This window comes from Saccopteryx bilineata, chromosome 1, assembly GCF_036850765.1.
Source record: "Saccopteryx bilineata isolate mSacBil1 chromosome 1, mSacBil1_pri_phased_curated, whole genome shotgun sequence".
In the NCBI taxonomy this organism is placed as follows: domain Eukaryota; kingdom Metazoa; phylum Chordata; class Mammalia; order Chiroptera; family Emballonuridae; genus Saccopteryx; species Saccopteryx bilineata.
This window is the reverse complement of record NC_089490.1, coordinates 246,484,210-246,508,182: the sequence shown is the minus strand read 5'-3', so window position 1 is coordinate 246,508,182 and position 23,973 is coordinate 246,484,210. Positions and strand designations below refer to the sequence as shown.

The following is a 23,973-nucleotide window of genomic DNA, read 5'->3' as shown; positions in this document are numbered from 1 at the left end:
GAGATAATTTGTGACAAGAAAAACATAGAAGGGAGGAGGTAAAGGACATCTGCTTTTGGTGAGCAATTTTTTTTATCTCTACCAAATGCAGCTTTTGTGCAATCACAATGAAGTACTCTGTGACCACTCTCCTGCTGGTTTTGCTCATTTCTGAAGAATTTATAATATAATATTAATACTATATTTGATTTCTTGAATTCAGCCAGTTTTTTGAATTATAACTAATTTTGGCAATTACAGAAGACATTTTGTATCATGTTCACCATACTTTACTTAACACTTTGGTTCCATGTTTGCAAAGTTTCATTGCTATTTTTTAAAAAAAGAGGTATGGAATTGTACAGTAGCAAATGGAAATGAATTATTTAAAATGTTTCCACAAATTTATCTTTGCTCCATTGCCTAGGTCTGGTGTCTAAAGACTGTACAAGGGCTATTCTGACCCCAGACTTCATGCCTGTGGATCAAATAAACATTGAGTTTTGATGAGAGAGCTTATCTCTAATGGTCAAGTAACTTAGATCCTTAAGACACTGACTTCTAGGACGGCCTTCACATTTAGTGGGACGACTGGTGAAGAGGTCTGTCTTGGCCATTGTTAAAGTGGGGCAGTCCTGCATGCCTCCACCTCCGCCCACTCTGCCTTGGAGCTCTTAAAGCTAGACCTCTAATGGAACCGACAGAATGACTGGTGGGGTGCACAAGGACTCCTCCCTCAGGGGCACACCTGTTCTTATGCCTGTCCTTGAATCCAAGCGAAATAAATGTTGATGACCTAACAGTGCTAGTAAAACATAGCTGTGGCTTATTTCCCTTTACCAAAGAAATTTTTCTATCAACTTAACAGTCTCAGAAACAAAAATATATTTTCACTTTTTCTGGTTAGAGCAAGTGCATTCATTTTGGAATTTATTGTAGAAATGTAGAACTATCAGCAAAATTGGCACCTTCTTGAAATTTTTATACCTCAGGGTCTAATGTGGGTGTTTTACTTTGAACACGTTCATTAGAGTTGGGTTCTCCAGCACAGTCTTTATTGGTGACTCACACATTACCCGTGAGCGTTCCGTTAATTTTCAGCAATAGGCCTCTCTTTAATAGAGAATATAATTACTGTAACTTGTTACATGAAGTATTAGCTACTTTTTCTTAATATTGTAATTGGAGCGAGTTTAGTGAAATATTTAACTATAGAAACAAAGTGGTATCCCAGTAAAAAGTTTTGGGGAAATTAGTTTTAAATAGATTTATTAATATCCACTTTATTTTTCTGGGTAAAATTTATATGTTGAACATGAAACATAGTCCCTCTTTTTCTCAACCTCCTACAACAAACAACTAGATAATTGAATGAAGTGGGTCTCATATAATTTTTTTATAAAATAATTATAAAACTTTAACTGAAATAATAAACAAATAAAACATCTTAAAAAAGAAAAATATAAACTTTATTAACAAGATATGATGTACTCTTTCTGAAAAGATTCACAGATTCTTCCCTTATAGAAATTCTTTTAGCCTGTAGTTAGAGCTGCCGGAAGCACCGCTGATGTCTGGTCTTCTCTCCCCTCCCCCCACGTAGGAAAAGCGCAGGAAATTTCAACCTGCCAATGTGCAAAGCTGCAAGCACCACGGTGGTAGAGGTAAGAATAAGGGTTATCCCTGCTTTCCCAATGTTGACATTTGTTGATGTTGTATATTAATAGTTTAAGGAAAAGTACGACAGTTCATTTATTTTTTTCTGTTTTTTTTTTTTTTTTGAGGACAAACAATGGCAGCTTTTCATTCTGAATATGTAAGGATTTGATTTAAATATCTAATAGTTGAGCCTGACCAGGCGGTGGCACAGTGGATAGAGCATTGGACTGGGATGCGGAAGACCCAGGTTTGAGACCCCGAGGTTGCCAGCTTGAGCAGGGGCTCATCTGGTTTGAGCAAAGCTTGAGCTAGGGGCTACTCGGTCTGCTGAAGGCCTACAGTCAAGGCACATATGAGAAAGCAATCAATGAATAACTAAGGTGTCGCAATGAAAAACTGATGATTGCCTGACCTGTGGTGGCGCAGTGGATAAAGCGTCGACCTGGAAATGCTGAGGTCGCCGGTTCGAAACCCTGGGCTTGCCTGGTCAAGGCACATATGAGAGTTGATGCTTCCAGCTCCTCCCCCTTCTCTCTCTGTCTCTCTCTCCCTCTCTAAAAATGAATAAATAAAAAAATAAATAAATAAAAATAAAATATAAAAAACTGATGATTGATACTTCTCATCTCTCTTCGTTCCTGTCTGTCTGTCCCTCTCTCTGACTCTCTGTCTCTGTAAAATAAATAAATAAATAAATAAATAAATAAATATCTAATAGTTGAAAATTTGCAGTGATAGTAGCTTTCTGGTTTTTAGAGTCTTACTAGAATTCTTTCTTTGAGGAGCAGGCTGTAATGGAACCAGCTTATGAAAGCCCTTTGGTACTACAGTAAAACAGATCTTCTCGGGTGAGATCCCAAGGTGAATATTTGTACACATAACCCTAGGAGAAGTTATTTGTATCGGGGGAAGTTCATCGTCTTACTATGTTAGATACTGTGAATTCTGTAAGGAAGAAGGAGACTATTGCAAATACTTGTTTGATTGATTCTAGGCAGAGCATTTGAATTAAGGCCCTAACTGACCCTCCTTTGGACATCTCAGAATTTGGGAGAGACTTGAAGAATTCTAGAGCTTTCTCCGAGTTAAAGCTCCAGGGTAGAAAAAGGTCCTTTTTTTAAAAACACTTTCTTTTAATTTTTATTTTTTTAATTTTTTATCTATTTATTTTATTTTATTTTTTTACAGAGACAGAGAGAAAGTCAGAGAGAGGGATAGATAGGAACAGACAGACGGGAACAGAGAGAGATGAGAAGCATCAATCATCAGTTTTTCGTTGCGACACCTTAGTTATTCATTGATTGCTTTCTCACATGTGCCTTGACCACGGGCCTTCAGCAGACCGAGTAACCCCTTGCCCGAGCCAGCGACCTTGGGCTCAAGCTGGTGGGCTTTTGCTCAAACCAGATGAGCCCGCGCTCAATCTGGCGACCTTGGGGTCTCGAACCTGGGTCTTCCGCATCCCAGTCTGACGCTCTATCCACTACGCCACTGCCTGGTCAGGCAAAGTCTTTAAACTAAAACCCTCCCATTTTGATTATATACAATTTGGACCCCAGAGGAGACTGCAAAAATGATTCTTAGCTCAAGGCTGCGAGGATCAACTTAGGATCATATTTTCATGGTAGCTTGAGATAGTTTTCCCTTGGGAAGGATCTGTAGTAACCCATCTTGGTGTCTAGAAATGAGGATATGTGTGTTCTTGAATTTTCTCATGATGATGGTGGTGTGTTTGCCATATGGTATTTCATAACAGTGGCACAGTGGTATTTTTGAAATAATCAAACACTACAGTTATATTCCTCTCTTACAAAATGAAGTATATTTTTAAAAACATTTTTACCACATTTATTGGAGTGACATTGGTTAGTAAAATGAAATGTGTTGTTTTTAAGTGCTAGTGTTTTTAAGTGTTTTAAGTGCTTTAAGTTTTTAAGTACTGTGAGCTACCGTGTGCTCACAGTACAAGAGGTCCACATGCCCATGGATTGTTAGAACTGTGTGCCAAAAAAATGTGTGTTTTTAAGGCATGGTGGTTTCTTTTGCAGTGACTTTAGTATATTTTCGTCATTTAAAATGGATAATGTGGTTTATATCTTGTGTAATGTTTTTTTTATTTTTTTATTGAATCATTTTAATAATCTGTCTGTGGTATACATCTGTAACATTACTGAAGAAAAGCCTGTAACATAGCTTAAAATAATTGCTAGCTTAATGCTCTGTGGATTTTATGTACTTTTGTAAAGTTTCTGGAAGTCAGTATTTCTTCTCTGAGTACTAAGGGCATTATGTATTATTCTAGGTAAAGTTGTTGGTTTTTCTTTTGTAATCTAGTTCTTTTTAGCCAACCTTATTTCTTCTAAGAGGAGTAAATGACCCTCAAGTGTCAGAATCACTGTAGATGTTAGAAAGAGAGGTTCTAACTTTTGGTGTAAGGGGATGCATCTCCAGTCCTCTAACTGAGCCTGCAGGTAGGATTAAGGCTTGTCCCTTGTCCTGAACACATGTGTCTGATCTGTGTCGGCAGTCTTTCCTATTCGGGCCAGACTTCCACTAGGATCCCTTTGAATGCAGGGCTGCCGACAGCCATTCCCCATTGCCTAAGCCTGTCTTGACCAGCATGGTAGCCACTGGCTGCATGTGGCTTTGAAAATGTAAATTAATGAAAATTAAAGTAAGAATTTGGTTTCTAAAAAAAACACCCAAAACAAAACAAAACAAAACAAAAAAAAAGAATTTGGTTTCTGTTCACTCATGACTTCTGCCTGCTGTGTTGGTCAGCGTAGATACAGAAAGTTCTGTTGGACGGAGCCTGATTAGAAGGGTCGAGATGAAACCTGATGTGTCGTTCTCATTTAGGAATGTGAGCACAGCTGCCTAGACAGCAGACCCTTGCTAGCCTAGCCTCCGTGTGCTCACAGTACAAGAGCTCCACATGCCCATGGATTGTTAGAACTGTGTGCCAAAAAGTAGTAAAGAATTGGGAGTTGGGGATAGTGAGTAGAGTGAGTGTTTTCTGATATGAAAAGTCTGTTTGGACTCATGACTTTGAATTATCGTGAGTGTGGTGAATGTCTTGGATGTCCTGAGCCGTGCTCTGTGCTCTCCATGACCTGCAGTGGTCTCCAGGAGTCTGTAGTCCCTTTCCTCTGGCCCCACCCTGCATCACCATGTAGTGGCCCAAGTGCAGAGGACGATAGTGAGCTGGTCTCTGCGGTGTGTAATTTAAGAGGACTCTTCAGAGATCATAAATTACATACATATTCTTGTGCCTGTTAAATATTAACATATGGTGGCCATTAAACAAATAGTTATCTATTAGTCACTGCTGTATTTCTTGTGTGCATTATTATTATTATATACATATATATATATATTTTTTTTACAGTGACAGAGAGAGTCAGAGAGAGGGATAGATAGGGACAAACAGGAATGGAGAGAGATGAGAAGCATCAATCATTAGTTTTTCGTTGCAACACCTTAGTTGTTCATTGATTGCTTTCTCATATGTGCCTTGACTATGGGCCTTCAGCAGACCGAGTAACCCCTTGCTCAAGCCAGCGACCTTGGGTTCAAGCTGGTGGGCTTTTGCTCAAACCAGATGAGCCTGCGCTCAAGCTGGCGACCTCGGGGTCTCGAACATGGGTCCTCCGCTTCCCAGTCCTATGCTCTATCCACTGTGCCACCGCCTGGTCAGGCATTGTGTACATTATTATTATGATGATGATTTAGTCCTCCCAATAGTCCTGTGAGGTAGGGATCATTATTATCTTATTTTACAGGTGACAATTTTAAAACACAGAAATGTTAAGTCACATATCTATGTCACCCAACTGGATGGAGCTCGGTTAGAACCTTGGAAAGACTGATCCAGGGTGTCTGCTTTGTTCTATTATTGTATAAAATACTCTCAAGTCATAATAAGTGGATGATGTTTGAAAGATAGCGAAAATCCAGGGGTGAAATTTCAATGCTAATTCTTAGAGTCAAATAGATAGGGAGTTTGTTGACAACTGGATTCCTCTATCCTTGGCCTTCCTTGCCAGTTATTTCAAGTAGGGGCTCTTTTTCCTCTGGTACCCTTTGCCTTAGGGAGTTTGTTGACAACTGGATTCCTCTATCCTTGGCCTTCCTTGCCAGTTATTTCAAGTAGGGGCTCTTTTTCCTCTGGTACCCTTTGCCTTGGAGAAGCACCACCCCACAGTCAGTAGCCCTGCAGTTTCATTCAGTCTGTTTCTTGGATTCTGTTTCTTCTGTTGTGTAGCCTCTTTGCACTTTGCAGTTTTTCACAAATTTGGGTCAACTGTCCACCCTGGTACTGCGGTGTCGGAAGCCGTGGGAACCGTAGCGGTGACTCCACCTGACGTCTCAAAGACTCAGTATCAGAACTCTTAGCTGATCTTCTTTCTCTTATAGATGAGGACAGAGGACTTGCCAGTAGCAGAATGTGAGTTAGAGCCTGTCTCCTGTGCCACATGCCACTCCACAATGCCAGCTTTTTCCTGTCACCTCCCTGTTCACGTCCTGTAACCTGAGATTTAAGAAGGCTAGAACTATAAATATCTAAAACATTAATGACAATTCCCTTAGACATCTGAACATTTTTTTTGTACCTAGAAATAAGGTGACAAAGGAACATACATGCTGTCTCTTGCTTTTTTTTTAAATGTCAAGAAGTACACCAGCAATTTTATCTTGAATTAAAGAAAATACCAAAGTTGCCCGTGACATTATTTTTAGCTCCTGTTTAGGGGAACGTTACTCCTTTTCAGAAAAGTTTTCCCTTTCCCATGTGTCTGAAGCAGACTCATGAGCTGTGTAAAACCAAAGAGGTGATCTATTGGTTATGTCTGTTTTCCCCTTTAGCAACACCAATATGAATATTGCATTTGTGTTTCTTAAAACCTGCAGCCATCAGCATGTGTCACCACACAGCTGTGACATCGTGAATGCTGGCTGTTCCAGTCTTCCCATTTTTAGGAGCCAGGTAGTTACTTGGGAAAACTAAATACAGTGGGTGGACATCTGGCACACATGCCAGGAAGAGGCTTCTCGTTTTAGACCAGACTGTTATTTCTGGACTGGCCTCTGTTTGAGTGGGTGCAGTCTTTCCTGACAAACTTCTTAAGTTTAAGTACAAAAGCAGCCAGGGAGCATGGCTCTTGGCGAGCATCCTGGACATAGAATGAGGAGCAGCAGGACTGTTGAGTCCTCCCAGGGGGATTCATTTGGCTTCTGGAGGGGCTTTGCTAGCTAACCCTCAGCTTCTTGCAAGTTCTGCTGCTCCCCGGGTGCATGTCCTACCATCCTGGTTTTCTTTCATTTTTTTTTTAAATTTTTATTTATTTATTTTTTCAGAGACAGAGCAAGAGTCAGAGAAAGGGATAGATATGGACAGACAGGAATGGAGAGAGATGAGAAGCATCAAACATCAGTTTTTCATTGCAATACCTTAGTTGTTCATTGATTGCTTTCTCATATGTGCCTTGACCGTGGGCCTTCAGCAGACCGAGTAACCCCTTGCTCAAGCCAGCGACCTTGGATCCAAGCTGGTGAGCTTTTGCTCATACCAGATGAGCCCGCACTCAAGCCGGCGACCCCTGGGTTTCGAACCTGGGTCTTCCTCATCCCAGTCCGACTCTCCACTGTGCCACCTCCTGGTCAGGCCATCCTGGTTTTCTTTGAGAAGCTATCTGTTTCTGTTGAAAAAGCAACTTATCACCCTGGATGGTTGGTTCAGTGGTAAAGCATCAGCTTGGTGTGTGGATATCCCTGGTTCAATTCCCAGTCAGGGCACACAGTGGAAGTGACCATTAGCTTCTCCATCCCTTCCCCACCTTCTCTCCTACTTCCCCTCTTGCAGCCAGTGGCTTGATTGGTTCTAGCATGGCCCCAGGCACTGAGGTTAGCTCTGTTGGAATGCAATAGCCTCAAGCACTAAAAATAGCTTGATACTGGAGCATTGGCCCCAGATGGGGTTGGGTAGATCTCAGTTGGGGCACATGCGGGAGTCTCTTTCTCTGTCTTCCCTCCTCTCACTTGGAAAAAAGGGAAAAAAGAAAAAAAAGCAGCTTATGATAGGAAACCTATGGGGAGAGATGGGGGTGCTTCACTCAAGAGTAGTGTTGATCCGTTGTCTCTTGTGAGCCACCTGGCACGCCTTTACTGCCAGAAAAGGTCGTCTGACTCACACACTGGAGGCTGCTGATGCTACTGGGGGACCAAACAGCCTAGCTGGTGTCCTCTGGCTTGTGCCTTGGCTGCTGGTAAGAGCCAGGTTTACCCAAAGCCTGTTCAACTATGTGAGCTAATTTCAGCTTTCAGTTAAAATAAGTATATTCATTATCACAACTTCAATAAAGTTATTTTCATTTATATTATGGTATATTTATTGTATTTGCTTGTGAAGGAATTATTTGTATTATGTGTAATACACATCTATGAGATAAATAGTACATACATGTAGTAGTCTGCGTGAGTTAGGAAGCAAAGTAGAAGCTGAACACTGAACCCCCCTTGCAAACAAATCTAAGGACTATTCATGCTTGTTTTCATCTGCCTGCCACCCCTGCAGAGATAACCACTCTTATTCCAGAAATCATCTGATATTGTGCGCATCAGTTCCTTGCTTTAAAAAACAACAACTAAGTCATAAGGTATGGACTTGTGGAAAATTATTTTCCAGATTGATATCTTGAGATTTTTTTTTGTTGTTGTTCTGAGAGCCAAGTTTTGGGAATTGTGACTTCTGTGTTCTGTGCTCTTGCCTGCCACATGCCGCCCCTCCTAAAATGAGTAACTAGAGGACATGATTAGGGGACATCTGCCATCCTATGTAGCAGAGACATGTTGTTTCGGTCAGTGGGTGAAGAAATGTGAAGACTGCAGTGTAGATGACATCAGACATTTGTTCTTTTCAGTGTGTATTATGGAGGACGATGAGCACACACAACAGTGAACTGGAGTGTGATGACCCCTGGTGAGCTCATCACCCAGCTCCAATGTCACTCTGCCCATGGCCACTTCCACTGCAGCTACAACCCTAGCTCAGTCTTTCTCCTCCTCTGTTATTTTTTTTAACATGCACTGGATGTTATAACTCAATGCCATTTTTAAGGAAAGTTCAATGAAGCTCAGAACGTCCAGTATGCCGGGCACTGTCCTGGGCTCTGGAGATACAGCTGTGAACACAATAGGCAAGTCCCTTCCCTCCTGGAGATGGTAGACTGATGGCCAAGACAGCCATTTGGTACACTAACTAAGGAAAATATATGGTGCATTAGCTACTGACAAACAGTCAGGAAGAGAATGTGGAGCATGAACTGTTAGGAGAGGGCACTGAAACGTTAGGGTGGCCTGTCACAGGTGTCACGGAGATGACTTGGGTGAAGACCTTGAGAGAGTGAGGAAACCTGGTCTGCAGCTGTCTGGCAGTTAGCAGTGGACAGCAGCTGGGGGTGGGGGGATGTAGAGATCTGAGGTGGCAGTATTCCTGGGGGGTTTGAAGCACAGAGCCGACATACCCTCCTTGCCCCAAGGCGACGGACCTTGTGGGCTGTGGACTCTTGCACGCGGGTACCTTTCTTGAGATTGATGGTAATATCTCCTTGCGAGGTCATGTGAAATATGATGGACACTTTCTATCCATTTTGCAGTTAGTTCCCAAGAGGTGCTCAGGCCTAAATCTACTTTCACACTCTGGGTGAATGAAGAATATGATTCTGAGATTGGAGCCTCCTGGCCGTTGTGACTCTCCCACTTTGTTTGGAGAACTTGGCATTGATGATGCCTCGTGAATGATTTGAGTAGACGCGATCAAAGCGGTTTTATTTCACTGTATAATAGAAGGTGAGAGCTCTGTGGATTTTGACCACACGGCTGAACTGCGTCTGTAGATCCTGTGAGCATTTAGTCTCTACCGTGCAGGCCACTCAATGTCTCGGTGTTGGTTATCTTCCTTCCTGCATTAGAGAAAATGCAACTGCCTGACGGATAAAACGTAATTCCTTCCTTCTTAAATTTCTTTTATTCCTAATCTGTAGATTGCTAATGCCTTATGATATGACAGTTTCAAAAGCAGTGAAACTCATAATTTTCCCAAGAGTCCTTAAAAGGAAAAAAAATAGGTATAAACAGAAAACAAAAATTAAAGCTGCTATACACTTAAAACGAGTACTTCTAACCACATTGAGAAACTTCATTAGACAGACTCAGTTTCAAGCACCCACATCTGTACCCAGGCCTCGGCTACTCATGCCTGTATGGAATTCATTCATACACGGGATTCTTTGATTGGCATGTAGAGACATGATATTTATGTGAACCTGGCAGAAATGTCAAGTTTGACAGGCACGAGGCATAGCAAAATATGTGAACTGCGCTGCACTGAACTTTAATATTTACCTGGCAAAGCCCTCCTCTTTGGTGAGTTACAGGAACAAGGACATCAACCAAGAAGCTGTTTGTCACAATTCTCTTTACTCATCCACGTGGTGGACCTGTTTAGTTGAAAACTCAGCATTTTTTTAAGGGGTAAGAGAGCTATACCATACAATATACAAAAGGAAGGAACATCCTCTTCCTACTGAGGGTCCTTCCATGGGCCTTGGGAATCCTTGATCCTAACACAGAATGCAGTCATCTTCCCAGGTGTTAACTTTAGAGATAGATGTGGTGAGCGATGAGTATCATTTATGTTGAGGGGTTTTTAGATGTTACATTATGTAATATCTCTAATTTACATTTCTTTCTCTTATAGTTTTCCAGTTATAGGATTTTATTCATGCTTTTAGATTTCACTTTTTTTTGTATTTTTCTGAAGTGGGAAGTGGGGAGGCAGAGACAGACTTCTGCATGCGCCCGACCAGGATCCACCCAGCATGCCTACCAGGGAGCGATGCTCTGCCCATCTAGGGCGTCGGTCCATTGCAACTGGAGCCATTCTAGCACCTGAGGTGGAAGCCATGGAGCCATTCTCAGTGCCCGGACCAACTTTGCTCCAGTGGAGCCTTGGCTGCAGGAGGACAGAGAGAAAAGAAAGGGGAAAGGGTAGAGAAGCAGATGGGCGCTTCTGTGTGCCCTGGCCAGGAATCGAACCCAGGACTTCCACACACCAGGCCAACACTCTACCACTGAGCCAACCAGCCAGGACAGATTTCACTTTTTAATTAATTACTAAGTCGCTCTGAGAGATATCTGTGCATTCTTACACTGTAAAGTTAGCCGGATATACAAGGCACCGGCAGATAAGATGCTAATATCCTTGGACAACTAAACTAAATGAAGTGATTGATTCTGCTTGTTTCTAAGTATTGATGTATTTAAGGTCAATTTATTTCCTTGAATTTCCATCAAATGCATCTTTAGTTTAAAAATATTTGCATGCTAATGAAGATGTATTTATTTATTTATTTATTGTATTTTTTTTTTTTTTCCTGAAGCTGGAAACGGGGAGAGACAGTCAGACAGACTCCCGCATGCACCCGACCGCGATCCACCTGGCCCGCCCACCAGGGGCGACGCTCTGCCCACCAGGGGGCGATGCTCTGCCCCTCCGGGGCGTCGCTCTGCCGAGACCAGAGCCACTCTAGCGCCTGGGGCAGAGGCCAAGGAGACATCCCCAGCGCCCGGGCCATCTTTGCTCCAATGGAGCCTTGGCTGCGGGAGGGGAAGAGAGAGACAGAGAGGAAGGAGGGGAGGGGGGTGGAGAAGCAAATGGGCGCTTCTCCTAAGTGCCCTGGCCGGGAATCGAACCCGGGTTCCCCCGCACGCCAGGCTGACGCTCTACCGCTGAGCCAATCGGCCAGGGCCAATGAATATATATTTAATGAAGACACATTACAGTTGAGTATTTTGGCAGAATGATTGGATAAATCAATATTAATGATTGTGTTGATATTTTGCTGTCTCTACCAAAGAAGCAGCAAATATAAAATACACGAACTTGGTGAATGTCCAGTGTTAATTTTACAGTATTTTTTTTTGGTATTTTCTTGTAGATTATGAAATATCATTCTTAGTCTAATGACCATTTATATCCAGGAGAATAGCAGACTAGAAATATAGTCTATTGATGATAAAAATATATTAAATCAAGTGCTAATCCTGACATTTTGTTTCCTGTTGCTTGGTAACAACGCATCTGCCGTGTGAGGGAGCGCTGTTGTCTCAGGTGCAGTGGACTTCACTGCGCTGTGGAGCAGAAATCTGTTATTAACAGCGGGTTGCTGTGCGCCATTATCCTCACAGGAGTGTGCCGCTATTTTTTTTTTAATTGTTAGTACAGAGATCCTAAAAGAAAGTAACTTATAATATTATACGTCCCCCTTTTTTGATGGATTGGTGAATTTGATCCTAACTTTTTGTCTATTTGGCTTTGTTTCTGTTTATGACTATTGAGGCTTCACACATCTGTGTTTTTATCAACCTGTACTGTATTAACCTAGGCTTTGACATTGCATATGTACGTTATAAGTGATGCTTCCTTACTTCTTAGGGAGCATCCTCTATCCTTGAGCACCTGGGTGGAGGGAGGAAAAGAAATCTCTGGCCAGAATTTTTTACCTCCTGGAAACTAGTTTGGTTCGGTTCTCTAGTCCTCTGATAACAGATGTTCCTGGTTTAGTACCTGTTTCAGGAAGAGGAAGCCTGCTGAACTAGTGTGATGTCAGTTACATGAAAGGCTGATGTCTTGTAGTAGGCAACTGTCTAGGTCTGTATATACTAGTAGTTCACAGTTATTATTTACAAAAGTGTTGGTGATCTCCAGCCTCTGGCCTGCTTTTCTGCTGCTCAGAGCTAAGACGCTAAGACCATTTCTATATGTTTACAGAGTTGTTTAAAAAAACAAAGAAAGAATATATGACAAAGACAGTGTGTAAGCCCAGAGAGCCTAAAATGTTATCTGGCCCTTTGTAGAAAACATTTGCAGATCCTTGATTTACAGCTTAATTTCCATTTCTGCACTCTGGCTATATTAAATGTCAGCTCAGTGTTATTTCTTAAAGGACCAATGAACTTAGGTAGAACTCAAATAAAGTAATGTCATTTGGAGACAATTGATGAAAAATTGAATAGTATGAATTTGTTTGGGTGATGGGCACACAACGTAATCAACAGTTCAAATGCTGTAGACATGTTTACCAGACACCTATGTCCTCGTATTGATCAATGTCACCACATTAAATTAAATGTTTAAATTAAAAAAAAGAGAAGAATATGAATTTGTGTAAAAGTGGTGGAATGACTATACAATTTGGGAATCCTATTTTGGGGCAACCTTGAAGAAAGGATGATTCTACAGGACTTGCTATTTATACATCCAGTGGTCCAATTTCTTTATAATCTCTGTGCCTTTGTCAGTAACTCGGCTTTAACATAATTGCCTATCGATGGACTCATTGTGTTAGAAACCTATTGCTCCTCCTTTCCTATTGGACTAAAGTCACACTTGGAGCCGGCCTTTTATGTGCACGACTGCACGGCCAGGTGAATGTTGGTACCTGTGATGACGACGTGAGGGCTTCTCCAGCCTGACCAGTGTCCGGCATGTGGTGGCAGCGCCTGCTGGCTGCCCGAGTTTCCAGAAGCCATGCAGTGGACCTGAGTTGAAGTCATCCTCTGTCCCTGGGGTTTGGAAGGGCCCGATAGCCCTGGGTTTTCATTTCTTCTGGGTCTGTACCCACCACATACCAGGAAGAGGGAGGAGGAAGAGGAGAAGAGAGACTCTGTGGACGGTGAGGCTGATTTCTTAGCCTTCCAAACTGTGGCTTTTAGCTTCCTATGTTCTTTTTATTTTTTTTATGCCAGAAACACATTTGTGAGACTTATCTGGTTATTTCTTGTTTGTTGTCAAGGTAAAGCCCGACATCAGGAAGTCTGCCAGGGCCGCCAGCTCGTGCTTTCTTGTCTGCCATCAGTCCCCCTAAGCAATAGAAAGGGCTTGAACTGGCCAGCTGTGACAAGAGACAAAAGTTGATTATTTTAGCTCGACTCATTTAGACTCCTCTTTTAAGCAGAGGCTCAGAAAGCTCTATGCTTGAGCACTATTTCGATGGTAGCTTGCATTTTATATTAACTTTGTTTGTATAATGTATTTCAAAGCAATTTTTTTTTTGCATTCTATTATCTCATTTGATCCTCTTTAATCACAAAGTGAGAGAAGAGGAAGAGCAGGTTTATTATAGTGTGACAAAGGAGAAAACTGGAACCTGAATAGGTTTCTGGGGGCAGATCCCAGGGCAGCTAGCTGAATGGCCTAATGACAAGAACACCTGGAAGACTTGGGCTAAGTCCTGGCTCCGTCTGCCACGGCCACACCGTGACAGTGCCCAGGGCTTTAGTTCTTAGGTGCGCATCTGTAAGAGGAGTTGCACACCCTGCACATGTAGGTGGGTAGCTGTGTGGCCTTTTAAGAAGCTTGGACTTTTTTCTTAGTGCACATGACAGGGTCATGGTTTTAGTTAGGGTGTTTTGTGTAGAGCGGATCTTATGGAGGCATGAGGGAGGGGAGGCAGCCGGTGGTCCAGGCAGGGCGTGATAGTGGAGTGGAGGTGGGGGAGGGGATGGCATTGAGGTGCGAGGTGTGCAGGATTTTGGAAGAGGAGACCAGCAGACATGGAGCCTTGTGGAGTGTGGAGGTGGAGGAAAGGCAGGGATTAAATGACGCCCAGGCCTGACTAGAGCAAGGGTGTGTCACTTCCTGGGAGGAGCAGCCTTGGTAAGAGGAGGAGGTAGGGAAACAGGAGCTCTTAGGCATCAGGTGATGATGCTGCAGGCCCAGGTAGTAGGAGGTCTGGAAGGGAGTGGTGTAATAGGGACTAATCCACGTGTATTTGATAAGTTCAAGTCATGGGATGGAACGGACCACTTAGGGAGAGAGTCCTGGGAGTGAACCCTGACGTCTCAGTATAGTCTTTGTCTTTTTTCTCTTTTTTTGTGAACAGATTCTGAGATCAATAATCACATTTTTGCCTCTCACTGGAATTGCGACTTTGGACAAATTAACTTTACCTTAGATTCCCAGCTTCTTTATAGCATTTCCCGTTTGCTGATTTCCTGGGTATATTTTGAGCACCTGGGGTGGATTGGGTCGTTTGGATGTGTTTTCTGGAGCTCCGGAGTGCTGTATTCTCCCCTTGATCCCTCCTGCTGCTTTGGGTAATAAGCCTCCAAAGATGAGTGCTGTAGTTCTCACTGAACTGTTGACGCCTATGGGCCCGTGCAATGGTGGCAGCTGCCAGGTCGCGTCCTCCCTCTCCTGTCCTTGTCTCCTCAAGTTCTCAAGATCCAGGGGAATGGACATTCCATAATGCCCTTAGTTTCTGAAATCTTGTGCATTAGGTAAAAACTAATCTAGACTATGTTTAACTTTGTCAGTAAATTACCTAAATAGCCCATCAAAATCAACCTAAATATGTTGAACCCTTACATTGTGCAGAAACTATGATGACTTTTAAGGGGAGCATTGTGGCCATCTTGAAAAAAGGAAGATGTTCTTATAAATCTGTCATTTGATTAGCTTGAGTTGCATGGAGCAGTTTCCTCTTATATATTATGTATTTTCTTGTACTCTGTACATACCTGTGATAAAGTTTAATTTATAAATTAGGCACAGTGAGATATAACAACAGTAACTAGTAATAAAATAGAACAATTGACAATATACTGTAGTAGAAGTTATGTGAATGTGGCATTAACTGTATATAATATATACATATTAATATATAATATAGATATATAAGGGTGATGACCACAAGCACTGCGATACTGTGACGGTTGATCTCTGATAGTCAGGAGGGCTCGGTTCCCAAGTAACTGACAGGCAGGGAGTGGACACAGGGTGGGACTCTCATGTCCTGGGCAGGATGAAGCCAGACGGTGTGGGATTTCATCACGCTATTCAGAGTGGCACACAGTTGTTTATTTCTGGAATTTTCCACTTAGTTTTTTCAGACCACAGTTGATGGCAGGTTTCTGGAATCACGGAAGGGAAGCTGCGTGTTGGGAGGGACTATTGCACCCACAAAGACCGAGACCTCTCTGCAGTCATGGTTTATTTTATTTTTTATTAGATTTTTAAAATTATTTATTTATTTATTTATTTATTTATTTTTTAGAGAGAGAGAGAGAGAGAGAGAGAGAAGCAGAAAGGGAGGAGGAGCAGGAAGCATCAACTCCCATATGTGCCTTGACCAGAGAAGGGCAGGGTTTTGAACCAGCAACCTCAGTGTTCCAGGTCAACAATTTATCCACTGCGCCACCATAGGTCAGGCACTGCTCTCATGGTTTAAATGGAGCATTAGTCAACTACCTGTTTTTGTTTTTGTTTTGTTGGGGATTTTTTTTTTATACCTTGGTTGGAAGATTTCAGATACTCTGGTTTGGATGAAAACCACAGTTTGTCCTTTCATGAAGACAGCTCCTGCTGACTCTCCATTTTGACTTCTTTTGAATGAAAATAACATTTGTTATTCTTCTGGGAAGAGAGAGTCTAAATGAATAAAGAGCTCTCATATTTGATGATTTATGCTTATCCATGGGCACACCACTGCCAGCAAACAGCAGAGGGACTAACAGGTCCAAAGTACATACTTCCCACATTTCCTTAGGATGAAGCGCACTATTGCACGTAAATACGAGTATCCTGCAGGTGCGTTTCGCTGCTTCCTTGTGAATGCTGTGCTTTATTGAATTTCTAGGCTCTTGAAAAAGTATGTTTTGTCTTGTTAGTTTTTAGATGAAATAGTTTGAAACATTTGGTTAAATTGGAGAAAACAGTGAAAGATTAGAAACCAAGAATGACTTAACTGTTGGAAAGTTGTTGGGCAAATGAGTTTGTCAAATTTGTGTTTTTTGAGTTTGCTCACTTTTATTGTTAAAAATGGCGCATGGCAGCCATGTGTATGCTTACCCTTAGAGCAGGGCAGTTGATTGCAAATTACGGATTGCATTCCTGCTTGGGAGGGACCATCGTCTTGCTAATGTTTGCTAGAGGAGAAGTTTTCATGTAGGGAAGTTTTAAAAAAGAGGGAAGAAGGAGAAGGAGCAAGAAGAGAAGCCATGTTTGTAGAGTGAGAGAGGAGAGAATGCAGGGTGCTGAGGAAGAAGCCATGCTGGAGGAAAGAGAAGGTGTGCAGATGGGGAACCAGATGTGAGGGGCTTTTGTGAGCTCCGCTGAGACTGGTGGGGCCTTTGATTCTAGGAAAAACTGGACAAGATTCTCCTGGTTGTGGAACCAGAGAATGTGTCAGTGGCTTTGGGAGCCCTGTGTGTTTACTCATCGGCCAGTGCGAGACTTTAATAAAGGAATGGCCCACCATTTTTTGGCTCCATTGTTTCTTTATCATCTGCCCGAATTCAATGAGAACTTGCATGTGAATGGCCATGATGGTGGTGACTACTGGCCATACAAAAGTCATCTTTTTTTTTTCTCTGTGGTTTATTCCATGAAGCAACTAAGACCTTTCATGCCCAAGACGACAGTCCCCTCTCCCATGTGGCTTCTGCAATTGAACATTAATGCACAGTGCTTGTGACACTGAGTAACTCAGTCCATATTCAGTTACTTTGAAGAGAATTTTTAAGTCCAAATCCTATTGGAGGAAAATTAAGCAGACATGTGAAGAAATCTAGTACCTTTTTTGTACATTTATGTGGAAAGGAGCTGGGTCATTGGTTTCAGGAAGCTATTTTAGTTTCCTTAATAATTGGGGCAAAGGATACAAGGTTTGCCTTGCATTGTGAAAAATTCTTTTCAGTTTGGAATTTTATTTTGAATTTTGGAAAGGCGTTGCTGACACAGACAAAACTCAGAGAATAGACGTTCATCATTACCAAACTTAGGTGAATATAGGTTGATTATAAAAAGTATAGAATTAAGGCTGTTGAGTTTGAAAGTGTTTGTATAATTGAAATTTCTCTCAGTTTGAGGAATTTACAGAGTTAATTCATTTTACAAATAGAGAAAAAAGAAGTATTTTAGCTGCTGTTTTCATTTGTTTTTCCTCTTTGTTGGTTCATATTTTTAACGTATAAGGCATTTTTATGTGGATTGATGAGGACTCAGTTTTATAAGAAGATAGGAAAATTTCATGAAATTAATTCACAGGAAATAGGGGCAGGAAAATGCTCCAAGAATAAGGGATACAACTAAAGTATATCCAACACAGAGTGCAGTAGACTCAACAGTTGAAATATTGGCAATACGAGGAAAGAATTATAGCCAACAATAATGAAAAGAACAGCAGCAGTAGCAACAAGTGCTATATTATACCATGCACTTACATGCAATGCATTTCGAGTCACCAATTATATCAATAATATCCTGATGAAGTAAATTTTATCATCTTTATAGAAGGAAGAAACAAATATGAGGAACAACTTTACATTGATGAAGCCAGCAAGGGGGACAGTTAAAAATCTAAGCATATTTCTTTCTGCCTCCAAAGCCTAAGTTCTTAAGCACAAGTGAATGCTGGTGGGTGCCTTTTGCTTTACACTTTTCAGTATTAAGGTTTTTAATATAATTTACTGTCTTTTCAATGGCAAGGTCATAGGCATTTAGCTAATTGAATTTTTCAGTCAACTAAGTGAAGCTCCAGGACAATGTTAATACTTCCATCAACACCAAACTAAAAATCTCTCAGTAAGGTTAACCTCTTAAAACTGACAAAATAGCCCTGGCCGGTTGGCTCAGTGGTAGAGCATCGGCCTGGTGTGCAGGAGTCCCAGGTTCGATTCCCGGCCAGGGCACACAGGATAGGCACCCATCTGCTTCTCCATCCCTCCCCCTCTCCTTCCTCTCTGTCTCTCTCTTCCCCTCCTGCAGCCAAGGCTCCATTGGAGCAAAGTTGGCCCGGGCGCTGAGAATGGCTCTGTGGCCTCTGCCTCAGGCGCTAGAATGGCTCTGGTTGCGGTAGAGCAATGCTCCAGATGGGCAGAGCATCGCCCCCTGGTGGGCGTGCCGGGAGGATCCCGGTCGGGCACATGCAGGAGTCTGTCTGACTGTCTCCCTGTTCCCAACTTCAGAAAAATACAAAAAAAAAAACCCCAAAACTGACAAAATACAATCATCTCCGAAAAGCTATAAAGTGAGAGCCTTCCTGGATGGAACCAAGGGCTTTGAGGGAAAAAATGGAATTACATATCTCTTGTCTTGATTTCCTTAATTTCTGTTCATATATATTTTTTTTGTTTTGTTTTTTTACATATATATGTTTTTTATAAAACTAGGACCATATTATATTGTATTTTTCGTTACATAGAACATGAAAGATGTTTTTGCAGGTCATTAAATATTTTTCTCAAAAGGATATTTTAGTAGTTGTACTCAAATTTGTATTAACAACTCGGTGTTGTTGAACTTCTATGTTATTTTTCACCTTTCACTATTATTAATAATGCTTTAGTGAGAATCCTTATTTCTATGCATGTCTATTTTCTTTGACAGAATTTCTAGAAGTGGGTTTTTGGCTGCGTACATCAACATTTTACAAACATTTTTTGGTAATTTGCTAGGTGAAAAATGCTCTCCTATGGTTATAAATTTGTATCTCTTTGATGACCAGGGAAGTTCAATATTTATTGGCTGATTGTATTTTTCTGTGATTTTATATGTGGCTGTAAGTACTACTCTAGTTATTTGTGTCGGAATGAATGTCTCTTGTGTTTCATTCTCAGGTGTTCTTGAATCTTCTGTAGATGAGGAGCTAGCTGTATGAGAGGGAAGAGCAGGATTGTGGGGCGAACACCCTGGAGCTGGGCTCTCTGGGTTCAAACCCAGCTTCCTGAGGGACTCTCACCCTGGACATGAACTTGATTGGCTGTAGCTAGTAGACTAGAAAAGGGAGAGCATCCTGAACGCACAGCAGTACCCCTGTTGTAGCAGGAAGGGCGGGTGAGGCTGTCAGAGAGAAGGTACCCGTGACTGGCAGCTGGACCCACAGAACTCGTTCCTAAAATAAGGCATGCGTCAGGTGCTCCGTTGAGTCACTGCTTTGAGACAGCTCTCTAAAACTTATGGTCACGATTTCCCACAGAATCATCTTGTTGCAAATGGAGACATAGATTCTGCTGAAACAGAGTAAGGAGGGAAGGGCCAGAGGCAGGCATTTCTAACATAATATAATGGTTTCAGATTCTTTACCTATGATTCTCTTCTGAAAGGTCATTGGCTGACCTAAACCAAGGGATGCTTTCTTAGCAAAACTGTCTTATTCCAAAAAAGGACAAAGATTCCATTTACTAATTTAGCTTTCTCCTGTAGTTTATCTGCCAACTTATGACCTACTTATTGATTTATTCCATGTTGGTGTTAAGAATTTAGCTTGTGATTTTGAAGTCACTCCTATTAAAATAATAGTAGCTTTCCTCACTCCTTTCAGAGACCTTGTCAAAAAGGGATGTTTTTTTCTCCCTCAAATATAGATCTAGTCTACAAATGCTAAAGTAATAATTAGGGCTTATGTAAGATTGCTTCATTTTAAAAATTAGCTGGTATTTTTTTTTTTAGGAGTTACTCTCTAAATCCTTCTGGTTCAAGACTATAACTAATAAAAACAAAAAAGACATTTTCAAGCCATGGCTTACATAAATGATTTAAGGAAGAAATGTGTGAGAAGAAGAATAATAAGCATTACTCATTTTTCTGTTACTGGTGGTTATATTTCTTATAGATGTATTTCTGTAGTTCGATCCCGTAGCACATGGCAACCTCCTAAAATTAGAATATATTCAGATTCCCCAGTGGCCTTTTACTAGACCCCTAGAAAATCCAGGTTCACAACCAAAAATTAATAAAAAGGAGAGACTGCAATTGCCAGGGTGTTAGAAGTTTTCTTCCTGGAGAGAAGCCACAGTAATCAAAGGAAATGGCCCCAGGAGCATTGAGGAAGGTGAGCTCTCTTGTGAGTTTTTTTGAAGAACGAAGGAAATCACATTTCTTTTTTGTTCAGGGTAGCTGATGCTATTTCTGCTCATTTTTCCAAAATTAGGTTCCTCGTTCCATGAAATACAAATATGATCTTGTTTCTGCCTCCTTTTGCTGTGCACCCCAAGTCCTTTCCTGGGTCCTGTCTCTTCAGGTTCTCCATTGGTCACACCCTTCCCTGACCCCCGGGCCTTCCCACTGGCCCTCGTGCTGCTGGAATGCCTCTCCACCTTTCTTTCCTTGTCTTATGATCTGCTTCTCTGTGGAGCTTTCCCTCTACAGCATTTCATCTTGATGTATTGTGATTAGCTATTTCCCTGGCTCCCCCCTTCAACTGGGCACCTGTTGGGACCTTGTTCTGCTCACCTTTGTATTCCCAGCCCCTGGCACAATGCCTGGCACGCAGTAGATGCTAGAGATCCTGCTTGCAGTTTTAAAACACCAGCATCACTTGGCAGGCTTAGAAACATCCCACCCGTTCTTGTTGATTGACATCATTATCCTGCCGTAGTGTAAGAAAAGGAATAAGGGCCTTCCTGGCGGCTTTATATTTGAGTCCTTTGTCAGGCCCTGCATTGGGAGACTCGATCATCTGCTGCCAGCTGTTCTGTGATTCCCTTCCTTATTACTGTGACTAGCTTCCTCTGACTTCTCCAGGGTCCTTTATCTCAAAGGATGCCAGCAGAAATAGACAGTGTGTCTCATTCAGGGGGCTTTCATTATCCAGCTAAAACAGAACAAGCTATGTGGTAGCTAACTAGACTTACAGAGGATTATAAATTGGTGGCAAATAAACTGGCTCAGTAAGTACACTAGCCTGGTTAGTGGAGAGTCAGCCTAGCCAATACCCAAGCACAGAGAGGTGGTGAAGATATGCTAAGTGGCATGGAGTTAAAATCATGCGTTTCATTTCCCAAAGTACCCCGAGCAAGAAGGGATAGCCCTGGCGTTCAACAGTCCAAAATAATTAGAAAGATGCATTTTTGTGCATATTTTCAGGTCTTGTTAGAAAACATCCAGGAACTAGTGTAGATTTATAACATGCAAGTGTTACCAAACCAACGTCACTGTGGAAGGCCAAGACTCAGAATGTCAGAGTCTGGAGTGAGGAAAGTTTTATTGATCAAGAGGTGCTGACCAAGAAGATGGGAGACTGAATGATGACTCAAATCCATCTTGCTTTCTGGACCAGGCCAAGAGTTGCTTTAAGGTGCTGGGAAACAGGTATGCAGACATGCTGGTGGGGGAAGTTTCAATTGAAGGACCCTGGAACTTGGCCACTTACTGTAAAGGGGCATCAACACCAGATCTTTCTTCCTGAACAGGCTTTTGGTATCTGAAAGGGTTTCAGTGTTCAAGTCCTGGTTCTGTCTTGGTTCTTTGGTTCCATTGGGGGGAGAGGGGGAGAGATGGCAAGACTCTAGTTCCAGGGGCAGCTAGAGGTCAAAGCTCTCCTCTGCACCAGCTTTGGCTGCATGACTTGCAGATTTAGTCTGTTTGTCTCTGAAAAGCACCTCAGTATCTTTGTGTGTGTGTGTGTGTGTGTGTGTGTGTGTGTATTTTTCTGAAGCTGGAAACGGGGAGAGACAGTCAGACAGACTCCCGCATGCGCCCGACCGGGATCCACCCGGCACACCCACCAGGGGCGACGCTCTGCCCACCAGGGGGCGATGCTCTGCCCCTCTGGGGCCGTCGCTCTGCCGCGACCAGAGCCACTATAGCACCTGGGGCAGAGGCCAAGGAGCCATCCCCAGCGCCCGGGCCATCTTTGCTCCAATGGAACCTTGGCTGCGGGAGGGGAAGAGAGAGACAGAGAGGAAGGAGGGGAGAGGGGTGGAGAAGCAAATGGGCGCTTCTCCTATGTGCCCTGGCCGGGAATCGAACCCAGGTCCCCCGCACGCCAGGCCAACGCTATACCACTGAGCCAACCGGCCAGGGCAAGCACCTCAGTATCTTATTAAACAGGACAGGAGTGCTTTGGACTGCTGCACAAGGGCTAGAAAGAATATTAGGCATCATCTAATGTTAAACTTGCACATTTTAAAGAGGAAATGACCATAAGTGATTCACAGAAGAACACAGTGCCAGACGATAATTAGGGCTAAAACCAGCATCTCCATCTCCTAGCTCCAAATCCTATTTTCTATATAGCATGCTCTATTGCAGGGGTCTCAAACTCAACTCAGCATGTGGGCCGCAGAGCAAGATCACAGCCGTTCGGCGGGCCACACTAGGTCTACAAAAGGCAACTGTTACGCAACATTTTTCTCACTGCAGTTGAAAACAAAAAAAAATCAGTACAACAAGCACAATCGTACATGCAGTTTACTCAGTGTCACAAAACGACCAGAAACTATATTTCGCATCACAACTGCTGTTAACTAAGCTAATATCTAGCTAGGATGCTAGAGAAATGAAAAATACAAGTAGGCCCCTAGGCTTACTTAATTTTATCCAAAATATTTTGAACTTCGTGGATTAGTCTGCGGGCCGCACAAAATTGTTCGCGGGCCACGAGTTTGAGACCCTTGCTCTATTGTCTCTTTGTTTTTTAAGTGAGGAGAAATCAGTGAAAGAACGGCATTAGAATCGTAAGGTCAAAAGCTGCTCTCTTACAACGTGTGGACATCAATAAATCACTCTTTTCTATCAGGCATCACCACTTTAGTGGGATGATTCTGTCTAAAAGAGCAGAGTGCTTCTTTTCATTCTCCTTTTATTTATTTATTTATTTTTTTATTTTTACAGGGACAGAGAGAGAGTCAGAGAAAGGGATAGATAGGGACAGACAGGAACAGAGATAGATGAGAAGCATCAATCATCAGTTTTTCATTGCAACACCTTAGTTGTTCATTGATTGCTTTCTCATATGTGCCTTGACCACGGGCCTTCAACAGACTGAGTAACCCCTTGCTCGAGCCAGCGACCTTGGGTCCAAGCTGGTGAGCTTTTTTGTTGTTGTTGTTGTTGTTCAAGCAGATGAGCCCGCACTCAAGCTGGCAACCTCAGGGTCTCGAACCTGGGTCCTTCCGCATCCCAGGCCGATGCTCTATCCACTGTGCCACCGCCTGGTCATGCTCATTCTCATTTTTAATTTTTTGAATATGATGTTGGGGTTTTGCAGGTGAGGTGTATAGGGCAAGAAAACGTTTTAGATTTAGGACCTTAGACAGCTTTAATTCACCATGGGTTTCCGTCATTGCTGTGAAGGATGGCCTCTGAGTTCGGACCGGCCCCGCGTCCCTAGTGATGACTAGAGGCTGAAAGTCAATCTGTTGGAAAAAATGGGAACCAAGGGGTACCAGCCTTCCTGGCTGTGCATCTGCTTTGTGTGCAAAGGGAAGTGCCACCTAATCTCAGTGTCAGTATCACAGCGGAGAACGTGATGTCAGCTTTGAAATTCTTTT

At 42.4% G+C, this 23,973-nt stretch overlaps 1 protein-coding gene across 1 annotated transcript in view; it reads left to right on the top strand.

Annotated features, from left to right (window-relative positions):
• Positions 1-23,973, top strand: part of OXCT1 (3-oxoacid CoA-transferase 1) — a 145,520-nt gene that overhangs the window by 31,721 nt on the left and 89,826 nt on the right. The window contains exon 7 of the mRNA XM_066240380.1: positions 1,583-1,643. Within this exon, the coding sequence (XP_066096477.1) occupies positions 1,583-1,643 (61 nt within the window). The remainder of the gene's footprint in view (positions 1-1,582; positions 1,644-23,973) is intronic.